The following is a 26,598-nucleotide window of genomic DNA, read 5'->3' on the forward strand; positions in this document are numbered from 1 at the left end:
TCTTAACATTAAGTTTATAGAGTAACATCAATATGTCTTTTGCTTACTGAATTTACCACTGTCTGCATGGAGTGACAGACCAACATGTTTCAATGCTATCAATAAAAGTAACATTCCTTTGTGATTAAGAAAGTAGAAGTGTATGAGGAGATTAAAATTGATTTTAGTTAGTAAGATTTTCTTCCTTTCAGCCTAAATAATTTTGAATTTCAACGACTGGGGTCAAATTGATTCACACAAAGGTACAGTTTGAATCCTTGGTTCAAAGGCAACGCATACAGCAGTGAACAGAAGCCACTGCTTTGCTGAAAATGTCTTGTGAACATTGGTTATTTCCACCTCTATTTTTTGTGGCTACATTTTGTACCGGAAGGGGCTACCCTCCACTGAATGCCAAGGAAATGCCTCCTTTTCCCTCCTCCTTCCTCTACTTTATGCCTTTCCCCTTTCTCCTCTCACCCATCACTCACAGAACCTTAACTCGTGTGTTCAGCCCCTTATTTATGGCATTTCTGTGGCTATTGGGAAATTCCAGAAACCAAGCAATATATCCTGATAGGGAAGAAAAATTCTTTGAAAGTGCTCTCCAGGAAGAACACTGAAATCAAGGAGGTCACATGAATAGAAAGGCCCATTGGATTTTCCCAGGGGCATGCAGCTCAGTTGGGATGGCAGGCAGGGTGGAATATGAAGATCTAATTCACTAGCACAGATGAGTGTTTCTCCCTGGGATTAATGATTGTTCTGATATGGCCTGCCTAAGAGATGTAGGGCAGCCAGAGACAGATAATGGGGATCTGTGAAGTCTCAGATTGTGAAAGATAATTAAAGGGAGTGATTTTTTTTTTTTTGCAATGTCACTCACAGTGCTTCACGTTTTGCCTCCAGAAAGTGGAATGCTTTAAACTCTAAAGTATTCTGTAAACATTGACCCACTCAAAAAGAGCAATTTTGTCTTACAGTTGTCTTATTGGCCAAACTCACCCTGCAGAAATCCACCCCTGCCTTGTCACCCTTTGGTGAATGAATCTGGACACACTGTTAATTTCTGCATGCTTTCCTTCCTATACACTTAAAAGGAGAGTACACAGCTCCCATCAAAACACACTGAACTTCAGGATAAAGATGCTATCCTAAAATTGCCCCAAATTTAAAGAATTAAACCTTAAAACATGCTTTTGGAAAAGTAAATAAATTTGTTTCACAAATGAGAATCCCAAAACAGAATCAGTGATTCTCCCACTTTACTTACATGACTTTAAAAAACCCCAAAACCTCATTCTCTTCTCAAATTAGCCAACTCTCCTAAGGCAAAAATAACAAGACAAAATTGAGACATACTTTCAAGCATCTCTTCTATTGAAAAGGACAGAGGAGATGCCTGGAAAGACACTGAACATGCATATACATGCTTCTAGGCACATCAGCGCTGGTTACAATCACCAGCGACGGACAAAGATGCTCGATCACTTCACTGTGGGATAGTAAAGAAAATAATGCTGCCTGTCCTCTGTGTCAGCTGAGCAATTAATACTGAGCTTAGTTAGGGCCATTTTGAGGGGGCCGGGAGAGGGGAGACGGACACCACCACCACCACAAAGGCATTTTAGCCCGAAATGACTCTGCTGGGGCTATGGCAAACGCTATCACCTCAGCCTTCACGGCCTCTTTCCGACACAGCCCGTGCCCGGAGAGAGGCTTGCCCGCCCGCGGGTCCGTAGCAGCGCTCACCGGCACCTTCCTCGGTCCGCGATCCCTGCGGGCTTCGCACCGGCTGCTCCCGGCGGGGCTCCGCTCCCGCTGCTCCTCAGATGCCCGCCCGCGCCCACGGTGAAGGTGACCCGAAGCGGAACAGAAAACCGAGGGGACCCGTGCCTCGCGAGCAGACGAGCCCGCGGCTCCGGGCAGGTGGGTGCTCACCGCGGGGCTGCGGCAGCGACCCCGCGGCGCTACCGGAGGCACCGACCCGTCGCGGACACTGAACGGAGCCTGCACCGCCGCGGGGTCGGACCCGGGCGATACCGACAGCGGACAGCCGTCCCCTCGGCTTACCTGCCGCCCCGGTGCCGCGCCGTGCCGCGCCACAGGACCCCGGCACCGCCGCCACCGCCGGCCCCGCTCCGCCGACCCCGGCGCCGAGCCCCGGGCGGGCGGGGCCGCGCGTCACACGGCGGGGGCGGCGCGGCCGAGGCGGGCAGGGCGGGGGAAGATGGCGGCGGCGGGCGGCGGGCTGCTGGCGGCGGGGCTGTTCCGCGGGCGGGTCGCCATCGTCACCGGTGGCGGCACCGGCATCGGCAAGGCCATTGCCGCCGACCTGCTGGCGCTAGGTGGGCGCGGGGCGGGCTCCGCAGGAAGCCCCGGTGGAACAGCGGGGCGAGGCGGGTGTTGGGTGGGCGGTGGAGCTTGAGGGGCAGCCAGGGAGTGCCCGGGGGCTGTGCTGTTTTTTGGGGGCTGACGGCGCTCGGGGACGGGGTGCGAGGAGCCCGTGGGTGGGACATTGTGACAGGACCGGTGAATAGCAAGGGGTATGAGGTGAGGTTGATGTGCGGCTGTGCCTTTTGGCCTGCAAAACGCTCGCTGTTTTAAACACGGAGGTCAGTGAGGTTATGTTAAACCAGGACCCTTTCTCTCAGACTCGCCTTTCAATGAGTTCTCATCTTACTTTAACTGGAGGATTTAGGAGGTTGTTGAATCTTTAACAGAGTGGTATGCTTGAACTGCTGCCCGCACGGTAACATCTTAGAGACACCGTGCTTCTCCCAGTGTCTGCGATTTCTGGAACGTCCTGAAATTGAAGAACATCTTCATGAGGCACGGCATAGGTTTTCTTTCCACGCTGAGTACAGAGATGTGGTAAAATCTGGAATGAAAGGCAGTCTCCTGACTTCCTGATGTGAGACCAGATGAGGTAGAAATGACTCCTGCATGCACCTTACAACAACCTTTCCTGCAGATTTCAACATTAGTGCTAGGGATCACCGGTATTAGACTGGGTTTGGATAGTTTATTGTCATGACTGGATTCAGCGCCTTCAGAGTACCAACGTTACACATCTCGGTGTCACACTCCCGTGGCTTGCGTTGTTGGAATGTGAACCACGCACTGCACTGTAAAGAGCTTTCTTTGTTAAGGCTGTGCTGGAAGACATCTCTGCCTCTCCTGCCCTTTGTGCCGAAGCTTTCCACTCACTGTGTGGAGCTGAATGGAGGATTAGTTCTGTTACCTTTGTATTACTGGGGAACAAAGTATTTTTTGTCCAGGTATCCTAACATGCTGTTTTAAAGAGGATCACACTGTTGGTTGGTGAGGTTACCCAGTTACCTTAAAATTGTGCTTAATTTGATCTATGCCGTTTTTCTCAAGCAAAATACAATAACAAAAGGGTGTCTGTAAGCCTAAATAGAACACAAAAGAAAACAAATCTATACAAAGCACATGAAAAAAAATGAAGAAAGAGCTATACAGAGCTTAAGACTGACTGAGTAACCTTCCTTACCTGTAGACTTGCTGGTTACTCCTGACAAGCTGGAGTAACCAAGCCATTATGGAGCTATACATGGAGCTATTTCCATGTATACCCTGCCCTTCAGGTAAGGGGAGGGCTGGTTCTTAGAGGCATAGGAGCAGTGACAGATAATGCCAGTCATTATATACATTGTTAATATAACCAGTCTCCTTTGAGGCCTTCGCCTTCTGGGCAAATTTAAACCTTTTATCTGGAAGCTTGTGCCCTTTTCCCTGACCCAGTCAAGAAATGGTCTGGTCATTCTTTGTGAAGAAAATTAAGTGATGTCGTGTCAGCTTGTACAGTATGTACCAAATGTTCTTCAGTGATTAAAATCTCGCCCTCTCCCAATTAGTTTATTTAACAAAAGTATAGTCTTCTACTGGACTTTATTCTATATTAGTGTGTGTATTAATGAGGGCTTAAGTTGGTAAATACAACTGGGCTACTGTGATTCAGTATTTTGTGTTAATTGGTAATTGTGTACGGCATTTTATAAACTTTGCATTAGTTAGGTAGGTGGTTGTGCAAGTGACTGGAGCTCTGTAGAAAAAATCAAGAGACCTCAGAGACTACTGTCTTTATATGTGTCATTTTAAGATGGCCACTAATTAAAGGGGAAGCTCCTTTTCCTAAGGATATGTAGTTGTGACGCTTGCCTCTGGAAGAATTAAACTCCTCTATTTTTAATATTTTTAATATATAGTTTCACAAGATAGCCTGAGTCAAATGAACAGCTTGCTGCTCTTTCCTCCCACTAGTTATTTTGAGTTGATTCTGGTGTTTGCTTGATCACATGAGAGGCCAAATTCCATTCTGCAACAGAGGAGGGGGGGAACTCCCCCACACCTGGCAAGATGTTAACTTTTCCTCTTTTTTTTGACTGATTGAGGATGGTTTATACTAAAGCAGATGGGCAGCAGACCTGATATGAAGAAGCGATTACTTCTACTGAAATGCTAAGATTATGGAAGGAGCAAGTGTGAGCAAGACCTCCTTGCCTGCTTGGCTAATAATTTCCTTATCCTTATTACATGAAGTTGCATGCCTTCTGGATTTGCACTAGGAATTAATTTGGTGTCCTTTGGTTTAGTTTGTGTAGTAACAATTGCTGAAGCCTTAAAGCTGTCCTGAGTCCACTGGTGTGACAAAAGAAATTAGACTGGTTATAGTGTGAGTGCTTGACTTAAATTTGGCAGATGCAGTATTTTTTCTTCATAGAATGAGTCCTTCTGCCTCCAAATGCTGCAAAAAAAACCAGAGTACTTGAGCTCCTGCCTTTTTTTTTTTCTCTCCTTTCTGCAGCTAGGATTCTGCAGTGCCACAGGGAGGGCTCTGTTCCCAGTCTGTAGACTGCAGATAGGGATTAATCTTATGAGGCTGTTATCCTTTCCTTCAGTCTCTGTAGAGTTAAAAAGCAGACCATTACATTTACTCACTACTAGTGAAAATTACAGACAGGTGAAGATTATTTTTGTAGTTTTAAGAGCAAGCATTTTTTGTAATCAAGACCTGCTGAAACATCTTTAAATCACTTAATTGATAAATGAGGCAGCTGTGAGCAGAAGCAGCCAAAGTGATGTCTGAAAGCTGCTTTGCTGACTCTGCAACTCACAGGCTATCTTCCCTTCTGCAGGAAGGAGAGGAAACCTTGTGGACATTTTTTTTTAATTGCTCTTTTCCTGGCATAGAGGGATCTTGTTGCTAAGAAGCACCTGACATCAGTCGTTTCTCTCTCTTGCAAGAACTTCAACATTTTATTTTCTAGTCAGTGACTAATAAATGCACATCCTACAAGATATTTCCATGATGTTGCTAAAAAATAGTATAATTGTGTTAGCTGAAGGATGTTTCATTTTGTCTCTACAGGTTGCAGTGTTGTTATTGCCTCTCGTAAATTTGACCGATTAAAAGCTGCTGCAGAAGAACTGAATAATAGATTTGGTTCCATGAGTCCTGCCCAAGTGACTGCCATAGAGTGCAATATCCGCAAAGAAGAAGAGGTAAAGATTAGTGATCTTGTTCTGGGGCTTAACATACCAAAAGCATATTGTATATAGGAATTCTCAGATTTCTAAAGATTTCTGGCCTTCTCAAAAGTATCTTAGATCAGGGGAGAGGTGGAACAAAGCTCAGTTAAATTGATCTGCGTAGATGTGCTTCCCAAGGAAAGACATTTGTTAGCCACCTAAGCAAAAAAGCATTTGTAAATATTGGCAAATATTTTTCTGACCATGCTTACATATTTCAGATACTTCTGGGCGACACAGGCCTTGGAACTGGCATGTTGTACAGTGAACTAGAGCCCACTTTGCATGATTCTTTGTCACATTGCTGTGACAGAAGTGAGGGGGTGTAAACTTGTGAAGATGGAGACCTCAGAATAGTTCCTTCAAACAGGAAGGCATAGCATGGAATCTGAATGCTTGTGACTTGACTCAAGTGCCTTGCATTGTCAGTTTGGCTTGTAATAAAGCCAACCCCCCTATATACATATATATATATATATTTATATATGGAATGTTTTAGCCATATCAGAAATTTTGGTTACAGTTTGAGGTGTGCTTCATTGCAAACTCTGTTGCTATTCAAGTTGATTTTTAAATTTTTACTTCATATTACAAAAAATGGAAGATCAAGAGCAAAAATACATAATCCAGGTTCTTCAGAAGTCTGCATGCACTTCCTATTTTTTAAATCTCTGTTATTAAATATTTAAAAATCCAGCTTCAGGTTGAATTTTTAACTTTTTGAAGACAGATAGAAAATCTTCCAGTAACCACTGATTGCTACATTTTTCTCAACCTCTCAAAGTCTCTTTTAACCTAAATATTAATGACCTTCAGTAGCTATGAAGATTCTGGAAATATCCTAATATATAGCCATTTAACAAATAAAAATTAAAATTCTTCCCTTGTGGAACAATTCATGCCATAAAATATTTATAGTGATCTACTCAGACGTTCCTGAAGGAGATGAACCTTGGGGCTGTGCAGTATGTCAGTTCATCTACCAGTGAATTTTAGGTGTGTATTTACTGGCATCAGCAGTGCAACATAATAGGTTATGGCAGATGTCAGAGGGCAACTTGCATGATTAAAGCTACATGAAAGAAAAGATGTAAAGAGGAGAAAAAGGTTTAAGCTTTTTTTCAGGTCTGTTTCTTGCAGAAAGTACTCTGACATGCTTAATAACTTTCTGGAGGTGAATCTTATTTCTATATCAGTCTGAAATTGATCAGTGGGAACTGCAGCATTCTGTGAGATTGTAAGGGGCTTGCTTGGATGGTGAAATGAGGTAATCTCCACTAAACTGCCATTCCTTCTTTGTTTCCTTTTTAAGTGTGGCTAAACACCTATTTGAAAAAATAGACTGAAGTGGCTTTGGAAATTTTTGGAAGTGCTTTTCAAGCCTTCCTTATAATGCTGTGTAAAGCGTTTAGGCATTGTTCTGTGTTATGGGTAGCCATACTGATACTTGAAGAAACTTCTGTCTTTGCTGTTACCTTGCAGTTTTGTCACAGAATTGTCCTGTTTCCAGTTGAGTTTTACAGATACACCTGAACTTTCCTAGAACTTTTCATGAGATATTAGTGAAGCTTCTCTTGGATGCCTCCTGTCAGTGGAAGTTCTCTTCAACCATTTGAAGAGACCTTTCATGTCTGTTTCTATTGAAGAGAGGCTTCAGAGGAAAAAGGCACATTAAACTCTAGTCTTGAACTTTTCAGTCATTGATTTAGTCTTAAGGTTTGACTCACTTCAGTTCTCCAACTGCTCTTACTTATTTCTGTTGAAGTCCTATTTAGAAAAAATAGCTATGAAAATTTCCTAAGCCTTTTGCTGATGATCTGAATAAGGAATGCAATTTCTGTTGCGTGTTAACATGATAACTTGTGTACCTGTTAAATATGTCTCCATTCCAGTTGCTCATCTCCAAGACCAGATTTTTTATTGGTTAGAGACATCCTGTGATTTTTGTTCTTTAGCTTGTGCCTTTCTGACTCTGTTCTCTTCTCTTAATGCTGAGATTCTTAAAGATTGCTAAATCCTGACCATGTGTTACTTAATTTCTAAATTTACTGTTGGACCAGAAATTTGTGTTTTCAGCTCTTAAATTTGTAGTGAGGATAGCACTTCCTTACACTTGGGTACTTCAGTTTATATGTTGAAACTAGATAAATTAACAATTGTTAACTTACACTGCTAAAACCTGTCAGAACTGAAGTGTATGGCAGGTTTTCCACATCCCACTGCTTACTATTGCTTATTTGTTTCTTAGAGCAGCAATAGTGAAAAGTACTTATTTCCTAATTCGCATTTGCTTGCCTTGTGGAAACTAGAGGAAAAGTACCTTTGGGCTTTTACTTCAATTCAAAGAGTATTGTACATCCACTTTCAAAACCTACTCCATTCTTAACTTAAAATTTAGTGCCTGGGACTTGGAGTCATAGACAGAGGAATTGGTAAAAGATGTCGCTAAGGATTTGTCTGGCCTAGGGGGCAGATATTGAGTAGAGGTACAGTATTTTCACAAATACAGGAAGAACTTCCTGTTACAGTGGAAGAGGGGATGAGAGGGCATGTGAACTTTTAGGTTCCCTCACAAAAGAAATGAGATTAGTTACAATTGTATTGTCTCTGTGTGCTACTCATTAGTAACATTACAACTCATTGTGTGATTTCAGCTTAGTACGAGTGAAGAGTATTTACCTCAGAAATCATGGGAGCACATTGTTGGGTAGAGAGGAACAGCCTCTGCAAGAATTCCATGTGAGTCACTACATCCTCCTTCTTAGCTCTTATACCATTGCAGGAGAAAAACATTATAAATGTTTCAACAGGAGAAAAAAACAGCTTAGGTGTTCAAGCTCCCTTAGATGTCAGAAGTGATCTATCACAAGCTTCAAAGCCCAGCATGTTTCCTGAAGAACTCGGCAATTCATTTAATATGTCATTCTCTCTGACATCTCACTGAAGTCTTTCTGAGAGTAAATCTTTGTTTTAGAGGAAGCCACCCTGATCGCCTATAGGAACAAGCCATTTCTTCTTGTTATAGAATGCCATTTTTTTTTAACACTCCTCCATCAGCTGTTCTGCATATCTCTAAAGGCCTCTATAAATTTTGTCCTTGTTTGAATTTTATAAACTGGAGGGAACGACTTTGAATACGGAAAATTTAAGAAAGGTGAAGGTGCTTTAAAATAGCCAAAAGATTATTTTTTACCTCCTATTGCAAATCTTAAAGTAACTGACCTGCTTTGAAGATGACATGGTTCATGCTTCTAGTTTGGATCTGTGAAATTCAAGAATTAGAAGGTTCATCCTTCATCATGTAGTTTGGGATATTTGTTAGAGCTCTTTCTGGCCTAAGAAGAGGGAAAAAAAAGATGCAGTGAAATAATTGCTGCAGAAGCTTGAAGGCAGATATCATGGGAATAGCTTAATGAATTCACATTTTTAAGTCTCTAAATCTTCATCCTCTGAAGCCCTTTTACTTTCTAGCAAATCTTACTTTTTGTTTAATGTGCAAGAAATAATCCTGCTTGATGAAGGATTTTCAACCACTGTGTAACCTGTCAGGCTTATTTTTGTCATGAGTTTTCTTCTGCTTTAGACTTGTTTTCCATTGAGTGTTCTGTAAAAGATGAAAACCTGTTTTATTTTTAAAAATGGCAGAGTTGAGGGTTCTGGGATCAGAGAACCTGAGGTTTCTCTATTCTGTCATCAGAATGTATTTTTATATTCTGTCATGGAGTCTTATCCTGGAGCACCAATTGTGCACCTGTTCCCTTTTCCTGTAGTTTGGAGTTTATATAGTGATAGATGTTGCTTCTTGGTGATTATGAAGCTGAAGTGATTTTTATTGTTGCATATTTCCTGTCACTGCCCTCAAAATGTTTTAAGAGCAGATCAGTTTGCTTTTGCTGAGATGCAAACTAGACAGCTCTGTGTGCATGTGTATCTTTATTTAACTCTTTTTTTTCTTTAATTTTGAGCTACAGAAAAATCTCTTGACAGGGACAAGACATGAGGAATAAATGTCTGAATTAAGGGGAGAAAGGGAGGGAGAGTGACTGAAAGAGACAGAGACTAAGCACTGTCACCATCACTAAGGTGATAGTCATGAACTGTGGATGCAGCAGTATCCTGTCATTCTTCTGGGGGTACCACCTTCATACAGGCCAAGTTTTGAGTATCCATGGGATGGTCACAGGTGCCATTCTCATAACTTGGGGTGATTTGCATGAGCACTTGCTTCCTTTTCCACGGTTTGCCACAGTGAGCACTTTAGTCTGGATGCATTAACCAAGATGTGCTAACCCCACCTTACTTCTGCTAGGCCTGGAATTAATGCTTTCCTGTTGCAAATTCCTCCCTTCTGTGCTTCTCTCAAGTTCCTGCTTAGGTGGCTTTTGATCTTTTGATAAATTCTTTCTGTGGCCTTGGCAGTGTTTTGAGACAGGCAGCTGTACTCTCTAAATCCTTACACTTGTAAAGCCTTTGTGTTATACTCTGTGGACAAACATTTCTTTAACTGACACCTGGATAAGTAGAAACTTGCATGTCTAGGTAAGTGGAAGATAAAACCTTGTACTTCTGGCAGGCCACAGCTGTTGTTGAAATCAGCAATTCAGAATTCTGTTCACGGTGTCTCCTTTCCATACTTGAATTCCAGCAGCAGAACCTGCTGCTGGACCAGACCTCGAGGGTAAAATCTGTCACTTGGACATCAACAAGACAACTTCAGACAGCCTCCATACGGTGCTACTTAGCACGTACCTTGTGTCCGAGTTCACCAGTAGCTTTTCTTTCCCAATAAACTTCATAGCTTAGCATAGGCTCAGTTGGTTTATAAATACTTAATTCCTGTCTGTGTGAAGCCTGTAGTGAAAAACTGTGGCTTAGTGGGGAGTTGTGGGTAAGAGATTCCCGTTGTTGTACTTTTAAATAACACAGCAGTAACACAGTAAAAATACCTGTTACCACTGTGCCAGAATGCCTATTAGTTCTAGCCACCAAATCACAAATCTCTAACACTCTGTAGTGGGTTGTTTGCCTGTGTATTTTACTCACTCAGGTTGACCTGTGAATGCATGTGGATATTTGTCCCTTTTCCCTGAGTCAGTGACTATTGTCAATTCAGTTGTCTGTGAGTATATGCTACTGCATAGAACATCTAAGTTGCAGTCAGACACAGAAGTTCCTTATTGCAGAGCTCCAGTCTTCTGGCTGTGTCAGAAATGCCAATTTTTTTTTATTTTCTGACTTTCTCAAAAGAACATCCTAAACTAGTAGCTCTGCCTCATGGAGCTTTGCTTTGCTTCCAAAAAGAGTCTTTAATAGCTTTACTAAGAAGTTCTTTCCAAGTGGATTTTTAAATTATAGCAATAGAAAAGAATCTTCTTTAGTAGTCACTGTGATTTAAGTGTGTTCTACCAGACCCTCCTCCCTGCACTGCTAGCTGCTGTCACCATGTTTACTGTAACTGGGAGAAGAGCTGCAGTGATGCTTTTTCTACAGCACAGAAGACTATTTGAAGATTGCTACAGTTGGAGTCATCTGAGCTGTCACTGGAGAGCGTTCTGGCCTTTCCTGGCCTTCAGAAAGCAGAACTGATATGCATGTGTTTGTTGTTGGGTTATTATTTTTTTTCCTGAGAATATGATGCAATATGTAGGAACAAAAACTGTTCCTTCAGTGCAACTTATGAACCATTTTGAATTGATATACTATAGCATATAACGCACATTTTTCCAGCTGTTGAAAGCTTGCTTTAATGCTTCTTTGCAGTGGATTTTTCTTGTTAATTTGTTTTCTGTCTTTTTTATCATTCTTATAATTTTTTCCTTTTCTCTCTCTCTCATCTTTCCACAGTCTGAATAGCCTTAGTCTGTTTAAATCTTCTTTGTACTGAAACCATTTCTGTTCCATAAATGAGCCCATATTTCAATGGCTTGCAGAGAATAGTATTCAAAGTAAGATTCTCAGACTGACAAGGGGAAGAGTTTAATGTTGTTGAGCAAAGCATAACTTCTGCTGCGTAGCCAGACATGACTTTCCTTTGCTTACAACAAGAGAAAAGTAAAAGCCAGAATGTCCTTGTGGCATGGCTGTTCCTGCAAGCTATGAGTTTGGGACTGCTTTCACAGCTGTTGTGGTTTTCTGGGATTTTTTCCTCACATCCCAAAGCCAACAGTGACTAATAAGTGAGGAATAAGATGACATTCAGAATTTGAACATTAGGTTTAGGTATCAAAATTATTTTCTTAAGGCGTTTTTTCTCAGCAGGCACTAGGTTTTCAGTCATTATATGTTTGTTGAGGGATTTTTTCTTTCAAGAGGTGCATCCTTACAGGATCCATACTATCCTGTTAAACCATCCTGTGCTGTAGGAATAAAGATGTAAGCAGCTATTTTTATCAGACTGGGTTGGTAATACTCATTGTGAGATACAGATAATGCATTGCTTGCACTTATTTTTGGTTTCTGATGTTTTCTACTGCTACCTCAATACAGAGAAAGGCTGATTGATATCCTCCCCCTAGCCCTAGCCCAATCTGTTTTAGTGGCAGCATTGCTCCACCTGTTGGGCTTTTTTTTTTTTTTTTTTGTTCTGTTTTACTCTGACCACAGATGCTAGATTATCTTTTTATATATGCTTGAGTAGGAATAACTGATGCATGATATCTACTTAGTATTGATGATGCAAGCAGGAAGCAGTCATGATGTCCCATTTCTTGTTTCTTGAGATAAACATTAAATTATTTAGTAGTTGCTGTGGAGTTATTATTACTATCTTGCAGTAATAGTTTTGCTAAAGAAAATAACTTTTATTTCTAGCATTTTCTAGACTTCATGTTTTTTAGGGTAATTAACCTTCTTGCTCTGTGTAAGAAGACTGACTATTGCCAACTCTTATCTCAGAGCTGTAGTGAATGTACTAAACTTCTAGGTAAGGATGATAAAACTCCACAAGATGAGCTATGTTTTCTATTTAAAATGGTCAGGTTTATATGGTCAGATAAAAATAACAGTAGCTACCTTACATGAAACTCTTTACAGATCTCATGTTAACGCCTCCACCCTTCTGAAAAACCCTTCTAAAATCAGGAGGTTTTTAGTAGGTTGTATATAGTGGTCTTTTGTGTCTGATTTTACAAATCTTCAGCAGCTTAAATCCCCTTCTTTGGGTGCTGGTATTTTATACAGCACCTGCATTATACCAGCAAAATTTCCTAAGTAAATGTGGACACAGCCCAGCCCTTCTTGGCTGGCTAAACCTCCTACCAATCTTACAGCCTCTGAAGGCTGGACCTCCTCTTTTTCTGTGAAAAGGGCATGATGGAGAAAACACTGTCTGAGAACAAAATTGGGTGTAGACCTTAATCATCATACCACACTAACAAACACTGTTTCAGGTAGAAGCTTTGGTGAAGTCTACACTGAGTCTGCACGGGAAGATTGACTTCCTGGTGAATAATGGAGGTGGCCAGTTTGCAAGTCCTTCTGAAGCCATCCGTGCAAAAGGCTGGAATGCTGTGATAGACACAAATCTGACAGGAACTTTCTATTGTTGCAAAGCAGGTAAGGTCTGAACAGTAAGCTTTTTATGTTTGTTTTTTTTTTTACAGAAATACCAGAAGATAAGAAATGTAAAGTTTCCCTACCTTCTACTTTTCATGCACTTATCTGACATTGGATATTTGTTTTCCTGAATCTCACCCAAAACTTTGCATTAAATGGTATATTGCATTTGTTCATAAATACAAACATACATTTAGGCAAGCACAGTCTTCTGGTTAAGGCCCGGTTTGGGAAGTCAGTTGACTTGGATACTCATTTAAAAAAAAACTTTTGTTGACTATATTCACTGTGTATAACACAGGAAAATACTTTCTTCAGGGGTATAAATTTAGGCTTAAATTTAAGTATGGTATGTCATTTGCAGATAGCATTTGGAGCGTGGAAATTAAATTAATTTACATGGAAACCTGAAATCTTGATTTCCATCAAATGCTTCTTTACAATCTTTGAGCCTTGCTTGGACCTTGCCTGTTGCCTCATGGCCTCACCTCTGGATTGGCAAGGCTGTGGTACAAACAGCAGATTGTTTTTCTAAACCAGTATGACAGATGTGATATGTAGTGTGATTGCAGTTAAGACTCCAGATTTGGTTTCCAGTTGGCAAGTTCATTTGTATGCATTTCTTCTGATATTTATAGGTTATCTTCCTCCTTCATACAGTGTACAATGCCTGGATGCAGGATCATGGAGGAGCCATTGTCAACATTACTGCTGCTGTGAGAAATGGCTTTCCTGGAATGTCGTAATATATATTTTCTTTTTACACTTTCTTATATTTTTCCCCCATAAGTACTAACTGTTCTTGAACACTTCAGAAAGGTGTGTGCTGGACAGCAGCAGAGTATAGAAATATAGTAGTTAGGTCATGAGAGAGCAGGAGTATCACTTGTCTGTATGTGTGGGGTTCTCTTATTAATCCACTAGATGGCCTCTGTGGTCTCCACTTGATTGTAAGAAACTATGAAGCAAGACTTCCCAGTGAAGCTTTAATTGGAAACGGTTCCCTTTTCTGTTCCTTTTTTTTTTAACTGAGATTGAATTTCTCTTGAAGAAATGCAAAAAGATATTTTGAGCAAGTGTTGCATTATCTCTCTTTGTCCTCATTCAGGGTTGAATGGTTTCAAAACCACCATTTTTTGAGGAAGAGCAGAATATTTTCTCACTGGCTTGTTCTTCACAGTACAGAATAAATATAGAGATCCACACGGTGGTGCTGAAACTACAGTTATTTGAGTATATCCACTGTGGTATCTGGTTCAACTGTCATGACAAATAGACTGAAGATGTTTCAAACTGAGTTGAACTAAGAGGAAATCAAGCTAATTCTGAATAATGGTGAAAACATTTTCCTAAGTAACCGTTGTATGTAGATGGATAGACAAAACTATTTCCAAATTAAATTGAGTTGAAACTTCTTGCAGAAGTGTCCTATTGAAAAAGATATGCCTTTACAAGTCCAGGCACCACTCATGCCAAAAGTCACCTGATAGCGAGTTTTTTATAAGTATTAATTTTGAACATAAAAGTTGTCACGTTTCCTCAGACTGTGCCTGGAGGTTATCTATTTCTGGCCTAGACCTATGAATAAGTTGCATTATCTTGCATTTTTCTTAAGCTTTTCTTATTATTTTGCTGCATTTGAGAAGCTATTTCATCCATCTCCTCTTATTTTAATTATCTCTCTGTTTTGCTAGGCTAAAGCAGCTAAATTTATTCATTTCCTCTGACCTCAACTGTCTGCAATTCATTATTTCAATAATTTTGTTTGCATTTGATCAAGCTTGTAATAATTTCAGACTAGTTACCTACAAGCAGCAAGGTGTAGGAGTCCCTCTGACTCTCGCATCTGTCTCCATCCACCAACAGTAATTTTTGAATAGTGACTTATTTTAATCATGTTTGTCAGAAGATTTGAACAGTCTTTCAGACCACTGCTCTTCCAAGTGTTGCTTTGCCTGTGCAGGCTACAGGGAGTTTTACATAGTTCGAACTTCAGTTTTTTCTCTCTTTATACGCCTCCTCCTGCAGTAGAGTGTAACTGACCCCATTTTGCATTGGGAAAGAGATTTTTAAGTATTTTCTAGCAATGACAGGAAATCACAACATAGCTTGTTTAAACAGCCATGGTAAAACTTGGAAACTATAGAGTGTCTCTCTTCCAGATAGTTTGTCCAGCCACAGAAAACCACTCTGAATACCCTAATGAGGCTACAGTAGAATTAACATTGGAGACTCTTAGCTAAGGGAACAGATGCTTCCTTTGCCTTCTTTTCTCCATAGGCACACAGGAGCTGCAAGAGCTGCAGTGAATAACCTAACCAAGACTTTAGCTTTAGAATGGGCTCACAGTGGAGTGAGAATCAACAGTGTTGCTCCCGTAAGTAATGGCAAACGATCTGATTAAAATTGCTGTTACACGTGCTCATAGTTAGAACTTTTGGACCAAAATGGAATTTTAAATTTATTATTAGTAACTGTGTGTGGATTATTTATGTATTTGTTTATAATTTCCTTACTATGTTCTTTGGACCATTTGACAGTGTTTGGTACTTTTGGATGATGAGTCAGAGGATGTGGGATAAAATTGCTTCCGCTTTCTGCCTTGACTTGGCACACTTGGTTTTGAAGTTTTTTTTATAGCTAAGTGAAATGATACTGGTAGGAGTTGGTGACCTGTCTTACAAAGCCTTGACATTAAATTACTGAATACTCTGTGTTTCAGTAATGGATACATTGCTTCTGAGTTCAGGAAACATTTTCTGTTTGAGGTTCAGATATGCTAATGGTTTCCACCTATGTTTACAAACTTGTTTCTAAACTCTCTGAATGTCTAATATAATGCCTTTTACTTTGTCTCCTACACGTTAAGTTAGTTTAGCTTTAGGCATATAAGGAGACTGTAGTTGGAGTTTATCTTCTCTCAGAGAAATCGCTTGTAAAAATGTGTATTTTGATTTTTTTATCAAATTCATGCAGACAGCAAACCACTGCACAGGTCAGCTAAAATATGCCTGCCACATTTCTGAGGAAGTAGACAGCAGGTGGAGTTGTTTTAAATAACTCTATAGAAACAGCTGCTGCGTTCTGTACTGCTGCAGATAGAGATACATATAACATATAGTTATATAGAAGCTGTAGCCGTGACATTTGAGAATGTGTGATCTCTTGTAATTTTCTCTTATCCACAATTTATTTTGTACATTTACTCCATCGAAATTAAAGAAGAAACATAAACTTTGTCCAGCTACTTCTACTGGACTTAGCTTATCTCACAGTGAATGTCATAGGTGAAGTGTCATATTTGTTTAAGTGATCCCTAGGAAGATCTTGCTACTATTTTTGTAGAATGTGTCTATATTATGTTGTGCTTCTTGTCCTAAAACATCTGGCTTGCTTTGTTTGGCATAGCATAGAATGCCTAATGGCAGATGTGTGTTAATCATTCAGGTAAAGACTTTTATGTAACCTTTGTGAGACCAAATTCATCTGGAGACGTATTAAATATTAAGATCTACTGACTTGTATTTCCTGTTTATCTTCTTTTTCTGATTTATCAAGTCTTGGGGAAGTAAGTAATTAAGACAGCATTATTATGTGAATATACTTTTCAGGCATGCTAATTACCTAATGAATCATGCTGATTAGATATTATAGCACATGTCAGAAGACGTTTTTGACAAGCAAATACTTCACGGCTTTGGCTGTTTCAGAAGTATTTGCTAGCTTTGTTACTGTGCTGGTAACAAAAGTTCATATTGTAGTTACAGTAATACTTCTGTCACTGTTGTGGACCCGTCAGTGGTAGCAATACAAAATTGTTACTGCCTTATGAGAGGAGAGTAACATGTAGGGAATGGATACATAGAGAGGGAAGTGTGCATTCTGAAAAAAAATACTTTGACATAAGTCATACAGGTATCTTAAAAATCTTAGTATATACTTCATGGGTGAATTCAAATTTTGCTATTTTACTTAAACTTGTGTCCCAAAAGTTCTGTACTAACTGGTGGATGTAACTCTGTGTTCACACTGCCATCTCAAAACTAAACTGGACTGTGTGTTCACCAGAGGAAACACAGTCATCCTTTTCTGCTTCTAAGAAGCTAAGCAAGGAGAGTCCAAATTCTGACTAAAATTTGTCTGCTTCTGTAATTCACAATGAGTCGGTCTAGTGCTCCTACAGATGACAAGAAACTTTTGAGAACTTGTTCTTGAGGTTTTGTAGTTTCCTGCTGTAATTTAACATGAAATGCTTGTAATTGCAAGGCAGCAACTGAGTTTTTTTATACTCCACTTTTTTGTTATTGAAGAGGCAGCAGAGAATTGGAATAATCAGAATTATTGTGCTTGAAAAGAGATGTGGCTAGCAGCCAAATTACCTTCTTGTGTAAATTATACTATGCCATTACATTCAAAAATTTATATTCAAGTGCTCTTTAGATAGTTCAGTCCCACAGAAAATCAGTAATGACAACTTTGCAATTGTAGAATGATCACTTTAAATGTATGCAAGAGAACTTAAGTTTCACTGTGCTGTTTTTAAATAGGGACTGGTATTTTCAGAAACTGCTGTTGCAAACTATGGAGAACAAGGTGTAATGATGTGGTTAAAGAGCATACCAAAGGTTCCTGCCAAGAGGTCGGCTGTTCCTGAGGAGGTAATGTATTTCAGAATGCTTCTGAGACACCTACCTCTGTGTCTCTATTTTAAAGCCACTTCATTTTATGGAGAACAAAAAATATTTAATTTTGCACTGTGATGAAATATTTAAAAAGAAGAAAGCTTGTAGCAATGTGTGGTTGTGCCAAGTGAGAGACTTAACCAGCAGTCAGTGTTATATAGAAAAAATTAATTCAGCTGCCTCTTACAGCTGAAGTGTTTTGATAGTAGACATTATTTCTTGAAGAAGTTGCCTTCAGCAGGAAGGACTGAAAGAATGAATACTGAAGGGGAAAAAAGTGTATCTTAAAGGCACTTAGCTCTCTTCCACCAAGAATGCACATCTTTGATAAACTGATCAACCCTTTTCTGTTGGCTTTTTGGTACCTGATGCTGCTTTGTGAGAGCTCACTGTTTCTCCTCTGTTAAATGCTTGATGTTTGTGGCTGAAAGGATGGCTTTAAGGCTGTTACAGCTTTCACTACTAAGTAGAAAATGATACTATGTCTTGTCTGTAAAAGTTTTCACAAGCTTCTTTGACATGAGCAATTCCCAGCAGTTTAAGAAAGATTAAAATTGTCATTCTTTTGTTAGATCTCTCCTGCAGTATGTTTCCTGCTGTCTCCAGCTGCATCATTCATAACTGGGATAACCATGGTCGTGGATGGTGGCCAGAGTTTGTACAGCCATACCCTAGAAATACCCAGTAAGAAATGGGCTACAAAATAAAAGTGACTGAATTTGTGCAGTGGGAGGACACAAAACTAAAATGCCTATTTTCTCAATCAACTAACTAAATTCTTATCTTTGTTTTCCTCAGATCATGACAGATGGCCCTCACCACCAGAAGGAAAAAATTCTGAAATGCTGAAAAAGCTTCTTTCTGGCGAGTTCAAACCAAAGCTATAAAAGAAAGAGATTTTACCTTGTTCCCTGTTGACCCTTGCTGATAATCTCACTTTGTGATTTGGCCTTACTATTCTGAGTAATAATTTTTTTTCTTTGCTTATAAGTAACTACATTAAGTGCCTTGATTTTTGTTGGTTACATTTAAAACTTTTGAAAGGCTTTACATTGTACATCTCTTCTCTGAAAACACCCTGAAAATGTGCAGTCTTTTGGGAAGGGAAAAGTTACAAAATACAAATTATCCATTTGCACAGGCATTAAGTAATGAAGAATCCTAACCAGAAGTGAATAAAAACAATACTTATTTTGCAGTGAAGATAGCCAAGAGGGAATGTTTAGGAATCCTTCTGTTCATGATGAATTTATGGAAAAGGTAATTTAAATCTTTAACTATTAGTTGCATCAGTAATCCTTAGGTAAGTGTTAGCTCTACACTGTTTCAGTTCAGGCACGTACTGAGTGTTCAACAATGGTTTTAAAGACCAAGTAGAGTAAGTATTTCTCTGAAAATAAATAAAAATAAGATGGAATACTGTTATTAATGTTTCAAACTAATATGGCATATCATATTTGGAATGCTTTTAATTGTTTGCAGATATAATGACATAATGGAGTTAAGCTGGCTGCAACTTAAATTTGATAACAGAATAAGTGGATAATAAATACAGTGATTGAAAACAGTATAGATTCAACAATTTAACATGCAAAATCTGTGCATATTGAACTACTCTCTGCAGTATGCTGCACTAGTAAAGGAGAAATTTGGAGTTCTTAATTTTCCATCTAAAACACCTTTTATCCATACTGTGTTGTCTTACAATGTTAACAGAATTTTGTTCATTACTGTCCTAAGGTGTGGTTTATGTGAGCAATGCAGAGATGCCATTTAAAAACCAGAAATCTTGTAATACATCACTTGAAGAGGCTATATTTGTAATTTTTAAATTCAGTTTAAGTCAAATATTCCTATGTCTGCTAACTTCAGTGAAAATATAAAAAAATAAGTAATGGCTGTGTTTTCTGTAAAAACTGAAATTCCTGGAATCAAGTTGCTGCTATAGAAGGGAACTTTTGATATTATATTTTGGACTGAATGTAAGAGTCGATGGTTGTTTGTTCCCTGCAAAGATGTTTGACTTCTGTGTCTCTCAGTAAGTTATATGTTCTTATATAGGGACGTGTAGATTGCTTTTTCATGAAAATTAAATGAATGCCAGTTTTTGAGGGGAGGAGGAGTTTGAGCCATCATGTGTGTTCTTTCTGCTTTATCCTCTTTCCTTAGTAAGTGGACAGTCATTTATGTGGCTGTGAGAAATTGGTAGAGCGATAAAGCCAACTTTTTTCATACCTCTTGTGCAAGGTGTATTTTGTTTATTGCAAATATTAGTTCAGGGAACTCAGCAAGAGGATTCCTGTAAGCAAATGCACTTGATAGATAACTAACTCTAGAAGTCTAGCCCATTGCATTCAAGTGAAATTATTTAGTTTATTAACACATTATTTTGACATTCTTAACATCTTTCTGGAAAAGAAGGTTAAACATGAATAAGCTTGAGACTTGTGGAACTTATTTTCTCTTTGTTTTTGACTTTGAGTTTCTATGGTACATGTGCACTGTGGATTCAAAGTGAAATGGAAGTGGATTGCTTAATGTTATTATATGCCAGAAATGTTCACTAAAAGATTTGGGTACAAACTTGGAAATCATCAATTTTTAATCTTGCAAATTTCCCCTTTAACTATGCTATAGTGTGACTATTCATAAAGAGGGGAAGTTTATATGTAATGATGGTGAAATTAATCATTCACCTCAGGAAATCAAGAGAACATTAGAAAGGTGAGCATTCTTCTGTGTGGGAGACATGTTCAGTCTGCTATTAATAAATTCCTTCACAAGTAAAACTATAACAAACCTTTCTGTATGTGCTGAATACAATTTGACCTTGCTTTCTGCAACTTTCAGCAAAGCAATGGACGTACTAAGAAGATGTAAGTTAGTTCTTTAGAAGAGGCTGTGTTTTTTTTTTAACTGGCAGGAAGTTGAAACAGGCAGCATTTGTGAAGCCGTAACGCGCTCATCTTAGTGCAATAGAATATACTCAGAATACTCTAAGGGTAAAGCTGGTTTAAAACTATAGAAAACACATCCTGGGAAGGAGAAGGGGACACATCAGTGTCTGCTTTTCTTTGCTTTTTCTTTTGTTTTCCCCAGTAATAATACCAAGGTTCCCGCATGAGCTGAGGCTTACTGTGCATAATATTAAAACGTTTATCACAATTTTTTCAATATTAGGATATCAACTCCCTTGTTGTAATGGTTTTGCAGTAATCACAGCCTTTTGTTGTTGTTGTTGTTTGGGTTTTGTTTGTTTTTATTTGTATTTTTGGGGGGGTTACTTTGTGTTTTTCATTATGCACCATTAATTGTTTAACTCTCAGAGATTTTATTTTGGTCTTGCCTCTTTGCTCCATTTTATGTAGATTAAAATTATTTTAAAAGTTTTGCAGCACTTTGCAGAAACACAGTACTGTGTCAGCTGGGAGCAGGAATGTTTCAGGTTTCTGCTGTAGTGCTGCAGATAATATCAACTGTAGCAAAGCTCTTCCTATGCCAACAGCCCTTGATCAAAGGGCATTGAGAGGTTAAAAGAAACGGGTGTGGTAGCAAAAACATCCTTGACCTTAAGATTGGGGTATCTGGAGTTCAGAGAACAGGGCTTTATTTTATTTGATTTATTTTAGAAGGGAAGCAAAAGCAACTGTGAGAAAAGGGCTAAGGAACCTCAGGAAGAATCAAGGAGATTTACTGACCAAACACTGAAATTTAAACATTTGCTGCACTGTATAATTGTAATAAGCAAAGAGAAGAACATTTTAATGACAGTTAATTTACCATTCTGTTAGAAATCTCATTTTTGGTTGCTTTAGTATTTACTTCTGGCTAAGCCTGCACCTGTTCTGCCTATGTCTTATCAGATATTCATTTGATGGATGAATAGGTGCTTACCAACTGCTACTTTACTCCACTGTCTGGTGTTATATCTGAATATGTAACATAGAACTTTACAGTTGTGACAGCAGCGTAATTCAGTGAAGGGGAACTTCTGTCAATTTCTGTCAACTGCACTTGCCTTACATTTTCTAGATACTCTTTGTGTTAACCAGAATATTGTTTATTCAGGGTATTTATTTAGCATAAAGTGAAGTCTGATTATTCTGTGGGCTTACTTAAATTGAAGTCTTTGTTGTAAATATCTTCAAAGATTAAAAGTTGTCATATTTGCTAGAGGGAGAATAGTCTGTGCAGAGTCATTCTGCAGTAAGGTGCCTTGTCTGCTTTAAGATGTAAATGAACAAATACAAGGCAACCCTTGCTTATTACAAGCATTTCTGGCTGTGGTTAGTCTTCTGAACGGTCACGCAGAATATCCTCTATAGTCTTTAAGGAAGTGTGCTCTTTGCAAGGTAGTGTAATTTCATATATTTCTAATTGGCATCTCCTAGTTTCCCCTTGCCATGTCAAATAGCAGCCTCGTGTTAAATGGCTGAGTGCTGCAGGTGTTTGGGAAGTTGTCTTATTAGAAAAGTCAGCAGTGTCTGTATTCTGGGTTACTCAATATGGCTGAGTCCTAAAGGTAAATGAGTTGCTTCATAAACTTCAGTGATGGGGCTGGAGAAGACAAACCTATCAGTACTACTGCCCAAGACTACTTAGTGTCTATTACATTTTTATGAGTCTTCCAGCAGTAGTTTAGGACTGTCCTCCCCAAGATATTTGCTTTTCCTTTCTTTTTGCATCAGCCTTACAGCAATGGTGAATTTGTATTGGGTGGAAGTACTGAGATGCAGGCACTTGTTCCCTTCTGTCATGGGAAGGCAGAGGAGCATAGCAGACACGACTAGCAAAGGTTGGAAATAATACTGCTGTTTGCTCAATGCATGTGAGCTGGATTTAAGTTTATAAACACTGTTGGCCCTTCTGCTGGTAAGGAAAGACTTGGTCATGTTACAACATCCTGGCATCACAAGCTTTATCCTACTGCAGTTCCCAGAAGAAGCCATTTTGATTTCTGTTATTTGCTCTGTTGTCAGCAGCTTGTTCCTTTGTCAGTTAACCCCTCATTTGATTCAATATACATTAAATTAATCACTAACTTACCCTTTTCTAGATGTCATTCAAAACGTGGTAATACGGTGCCATCTATAGGAAGGAGTGATGGGGAGGCGAAGAAACTTGGGGGGGAAAAAGAGAATAATGGCATGCCTCTAAAAAAGGGCTGGTTTGTTCCTTTTTAAAGTGTTTAGAAGCTGTGGCTCTGGTGTTAACTAATACAGGCAACTTAGCCTCAAGCCATACATGTGGGAGGTGAGAACCTCTCATTGCAATGAGGTATTGATTCTGGAATTCAGGGAGAGCCATTCTGCCAGATTTCAGTCAATTGCTTGAGTACACTGTGCCGAGATGTGCTTACTCTATAATTTCCACCCCCACACCTCCCAACTTCTGTCACCTGTACAGGGTTTGAACTGAATGGATAAATAACTGATACACTTTTTTTCAACTCCTGTCAGCTATTTTTTACTGTTATTTTCCATATCAGCAATTGCACTGTTCCTGTAGGCTTTACTTCGGTCTGGTAGCATGACACATGATCCCAGAACCATGCCCCTGGGTTTGGGCTGAGCTCAGTGTGAGACAGCGTCGTAAGTGCTGGTCCTTGGTGTCAATACATATTTTTTATCTCAAAGTCAATATTTTGCTGTTCACCCTGCTCCTGGTAGTGAAGATACTCTGATTTCAGGATTATGACATGACAGCACTGATGCCTGTTGGGATGTACATACATCATTTCTGCAAGGCACTCTCGGGATGGTGCTTTGTGCTGGGCAGGCTTTGTGCAGCAAAACAAAGCATCACATGGGCAGAGGAATGTGGGATGATTTTCCACAATCCTTGCTGCCTTCTGTAGTGAAAGAACTTTGACTTCAAAACCTACTATTCACTAACACCTCCTCCATCAGTTAAATCCAGTTACAAGATGCTAAAGCTGACAAATGGCCATTAAATGGAACATTAAGGCTAGGGAAACACTGGATGTGTTTTCAAAGCTGTGTAAGCAGCTGTGGCTCATTGATTGTGCTTGATGGGGCAGGAGCATCACAAGTCAGCATTTTCTTGGCTGTTTCACTATTGTTTGGCAGAAAAGGTCACCTTTTTAACTTCCTAGTTAAAGACTCTTGGCCATGAAAAGTGTCTCATGAATATCAGTGACAATTTTCCCAAGTCTGGAGCAAAATGTCTTAGCTTTGAGATGACTGTGTCTCCTGCATCATGGCTCTGGAATCAGTGATTCAGTGCCTTGTGCCTTTCTTGGATGTGCTTCATCAGTTGGTGTTCAGCACTGTCTTCTTCAGTGCCTTTAGAAAAATATGATGGCATTGTTTTTTATCATTCTCAGTAGCCTATTTTGCTTGAAGATCTCAATCAGGACCTTGATGAGGAATTACTTAGTTTCATATGTGTTTCCCACTGGAAATTGGCACGTAAATCTTAAACTTCTGTTCAAGTATTACTTCACAGGTTTGTTAAGGGTGATCAAAGTAGCACCTCAACCCTTGTTTTGGGCAGATTTTGAGGGGCTGTCCAGGATTTGCAAACCTCTTGATGTCTTCCACGTTAAATACTTCTTAGCACATGCCCAGAAAGCAGCATGTGAGCAGCAGCTCAGCGGGGATTACTGAGCTGCGGAGTCAGGTGCTGCAGCACAGGTCACTGCTGTCTCTGTACAGCTCTGTGGGAACGCACAGGGCCTGGCCGCGTCTCAGAGGGCATCCGCTAAACAGGCACAGGTCATTTGTGCATCCCACACACCATGGCTCATGCCTGTAAAGTTACTGTTAAATCTACAAAACTAATTACAGCGCCATGCTATTATTTACCGTCATCGGTTACTTAAGACTGCAAGGGTAGCTGTAATAGCTCTCCTGCTACGTATCAGGGACTGCTTCCTCGGTGATGAATTGAGGGTAGCCTCCTCCTTCCTTGCATCTATTAACTTCCTGCGGGAAGCAGGTGGCTCCTGCAGGGAGCGGTCAGTCTGTGCCGGGAGAAATGTGCGACCTCAAGGCGGCAGAGCGCCGTTCTGAATTGTCTAAAAGCGTGAACAGCCCTGCAAAAGGCAAGTCGAGGTAGCCTGGGCTGCGGCCGGGGCCTGGCAGAGGCGCAGGATTTGATTTCATTGCAGTGAGCAACGGCAATGCTCGTACCGCGCTGCACCTTCCCATCCTGCCCTCGCACGGCGCCGATCCGGCACCCCGGAACGGCGCCAGGCCGGGCTTCTCTTACGCTCGCCCGTCCGGGACCGGCAGCCGCTCCAGACGGCGCTGCGGCAGCGGCAGGAGCCCCTGGGCCCGGCGGTGCTGCGGAGGGTCCCGGGCGGGACTCGAACCCGGGGCCCGGCGCGCACGCGCCCCCGCAGCCCCCGGGCGCGCGCCGCCCCCTCGCCGTGACGCCGCCGCGCGGTGACGCCTCGCGCTCCCTCCCCGTCACGGGGCCCGGCGCGCGCGGGGCGGAGCTCGCGGGCGGCAGCAGCGGCAGCCTCGGCGCTTCACGCCCGACGGGACCCCCGGCCCGGCCGCGGCCGCAGCGCCCCTAGGCACCTGCCCGCTCCCCTCCGCCAGCCGAGTCGCGTCGTTCCTTCCGCGCCGGCCTCGGCGCCGCCTGTCACCGTCCCCGCCGTGCCCCGGCGCGGGCAGGCCCCGGGCCCCTTCCCCCCCTCCCCCGGGGGGGTGGGCTCCGCTCCGGAATCCTGGCCGCTCCCTCCGCGCCGCCCGCCCAATCGGGGCTGCGCCCGCCGCCGCCGGGAAGCGCGGGGGGTGCCCGGCGGCCGCCCGGCCTCCGCCGTGACATAGGTCGGTCGGTGCGCGGGGAGAGGGCGGGCGGGAGGCGGCCCGAGTGCGTGGGGACCCCGGGGCGGGTTTGCCCGGGCGCCTCGGGGCGGCCCCGGCGTCCCGGAGGTGCCTGGGCCGGGGGCGGCACGAACCCGGCCCGGTGCAGGTGGAGCTGCGCCGCGGTGTAGTTGTTCGCGGCGCCGGGAGACACGCGCTAATGATGCTTCCTTACATTACCGCTGCAGTAGCTTAAGTGTTTTACGTGCCTGACGAGTATTTCTATGTCATCCTAAACCTTCCCGCGATTGCTCGCTGATGCTGTGATTTCTCGTCTTTGAATTGCTCTGCAGTGGTAGTGCTGTGAATTAGGTATGTAGGTCAGATTCTGCGAGATGTTTTTGTCAGGGGAAAAAGTGAATGATGGATTATTTATTCCCGTGTTGCTTTTGAAGTGCATTGCAGCACCCACGAGGCTGGGGGTGGGGGGAGTTGTCCTTTTTTTTTTTTTTTTTTTTTTTTTTTTTTTTTTTTTTTTTCCCCCATTGATTATTCTTGCTTCATAAATCTGCTTTTAGTTTTTGGCTGTGGCGTTACTGAAGATCAAAGCGCTAAATTAGCTGAGCGCTTCTAAAGCTGTATTGTATCGTGCAGCGTCCTCTAAGAGGGTGGTAAAAGATAATAGAAGCCTGCCTTGAAATAAGGAGGATTTCTAGTCCAGCAGAAAATGTCTCTCAACTACAACGTTTCTTTTCTTTAAACAATGCAGCACGTTGCAGAGCGTTGGAGGCCTTCGGAGTTGTATTGCTGTGTATATGGCAGAGACGTATTAGCAGAGGGAATGGCTACAGGCTTGTCTTGCACAACATTTTGGGCTCTCGTGGCAAAGCACTTATTAACAAAATAGGCTAGAAAGTGTTCTTTTCTGTGGAATTCCATGTGGATATTTTTAAAGGAAGGGACATTGATGAGCTAGTATTTATGCCACACTGAAAAACCTGAGAATAATTTTTTTTGTTGCTATTTTTTCCTGCTTTCACCTCTATCTTTCC

At 41.2% G+C, this 26,598-nt stretch overlaps 1 protein-coding gene across 1 annotated transcript; it reads left to right on the forward strand.

The window, feature by feature from the left end:
• Nucleotides 1-2,209: 2,209 nt before the first annotated feature.
• Nucleotides 2,210-18,686, forward strand: PECR (peroxisomal trans-2-enoyl-CoA reductase). Its single transcript, XM_062498015.1, has 8 exons — nt 2,210-2,327; nt 5,375-5,508; nt 12,924-13,089; nt 13,750-13,831; nt 15,370-15,466; nt 17,637-17,747; nt 18,344-18,455; nt 18,570-18,686. Exons 1-8 carry the CDS (start codon nt 2,210-2,212, stop codon nt 18,656-18,658), a joined length of 909 nt encoding a protein of 302 aa, XP_062353999.1. The 3' UTR covers nt 18,659-18,686.
• Nucleotides 18,687-26,598: the final 7,912 nt, after the last annotated feature.

The sequence above is a fragment of the Cinclus cinclus genome, chromosome 9, assembly GCF_963662255.1.
Source record: "Cinclus cinclus chromosome 9, bCinCin1.1, whole genome shotgun sequence".
In the NCBI taxonomy this organism is placed as follows: Eukaryota; Metazoa; Chordata; class Aves; order Passeriformes; family Cinclidae; genus Cinclus; species Cinclus cinclus.

Bases quoted from the DNA above. Each gene is read 5' to 3' on its own strand.
- PECR (XM_062498015.1), top strand. From the start codon at position 2,210: ATGGCGGCGGCGGGCGGCGGGCTGCTGGCGGCGGGGCTGTTCCGCGGG. The intron at 2,328-5,374 runs GTGGGCGCGGGG...TTGTCTCTACAG, and splicing joins CGCCGACCTGCTGGCGCTAG to GTTGCAGTGTTGTTATTGCC. The intron at 18,456-18,569 runs GTAAGAAATGGG...TGTTTTCCTCAG, and splicing joins CCATACCCTAGAAATACCCA to ATCATGACAGATGGCCCTCA.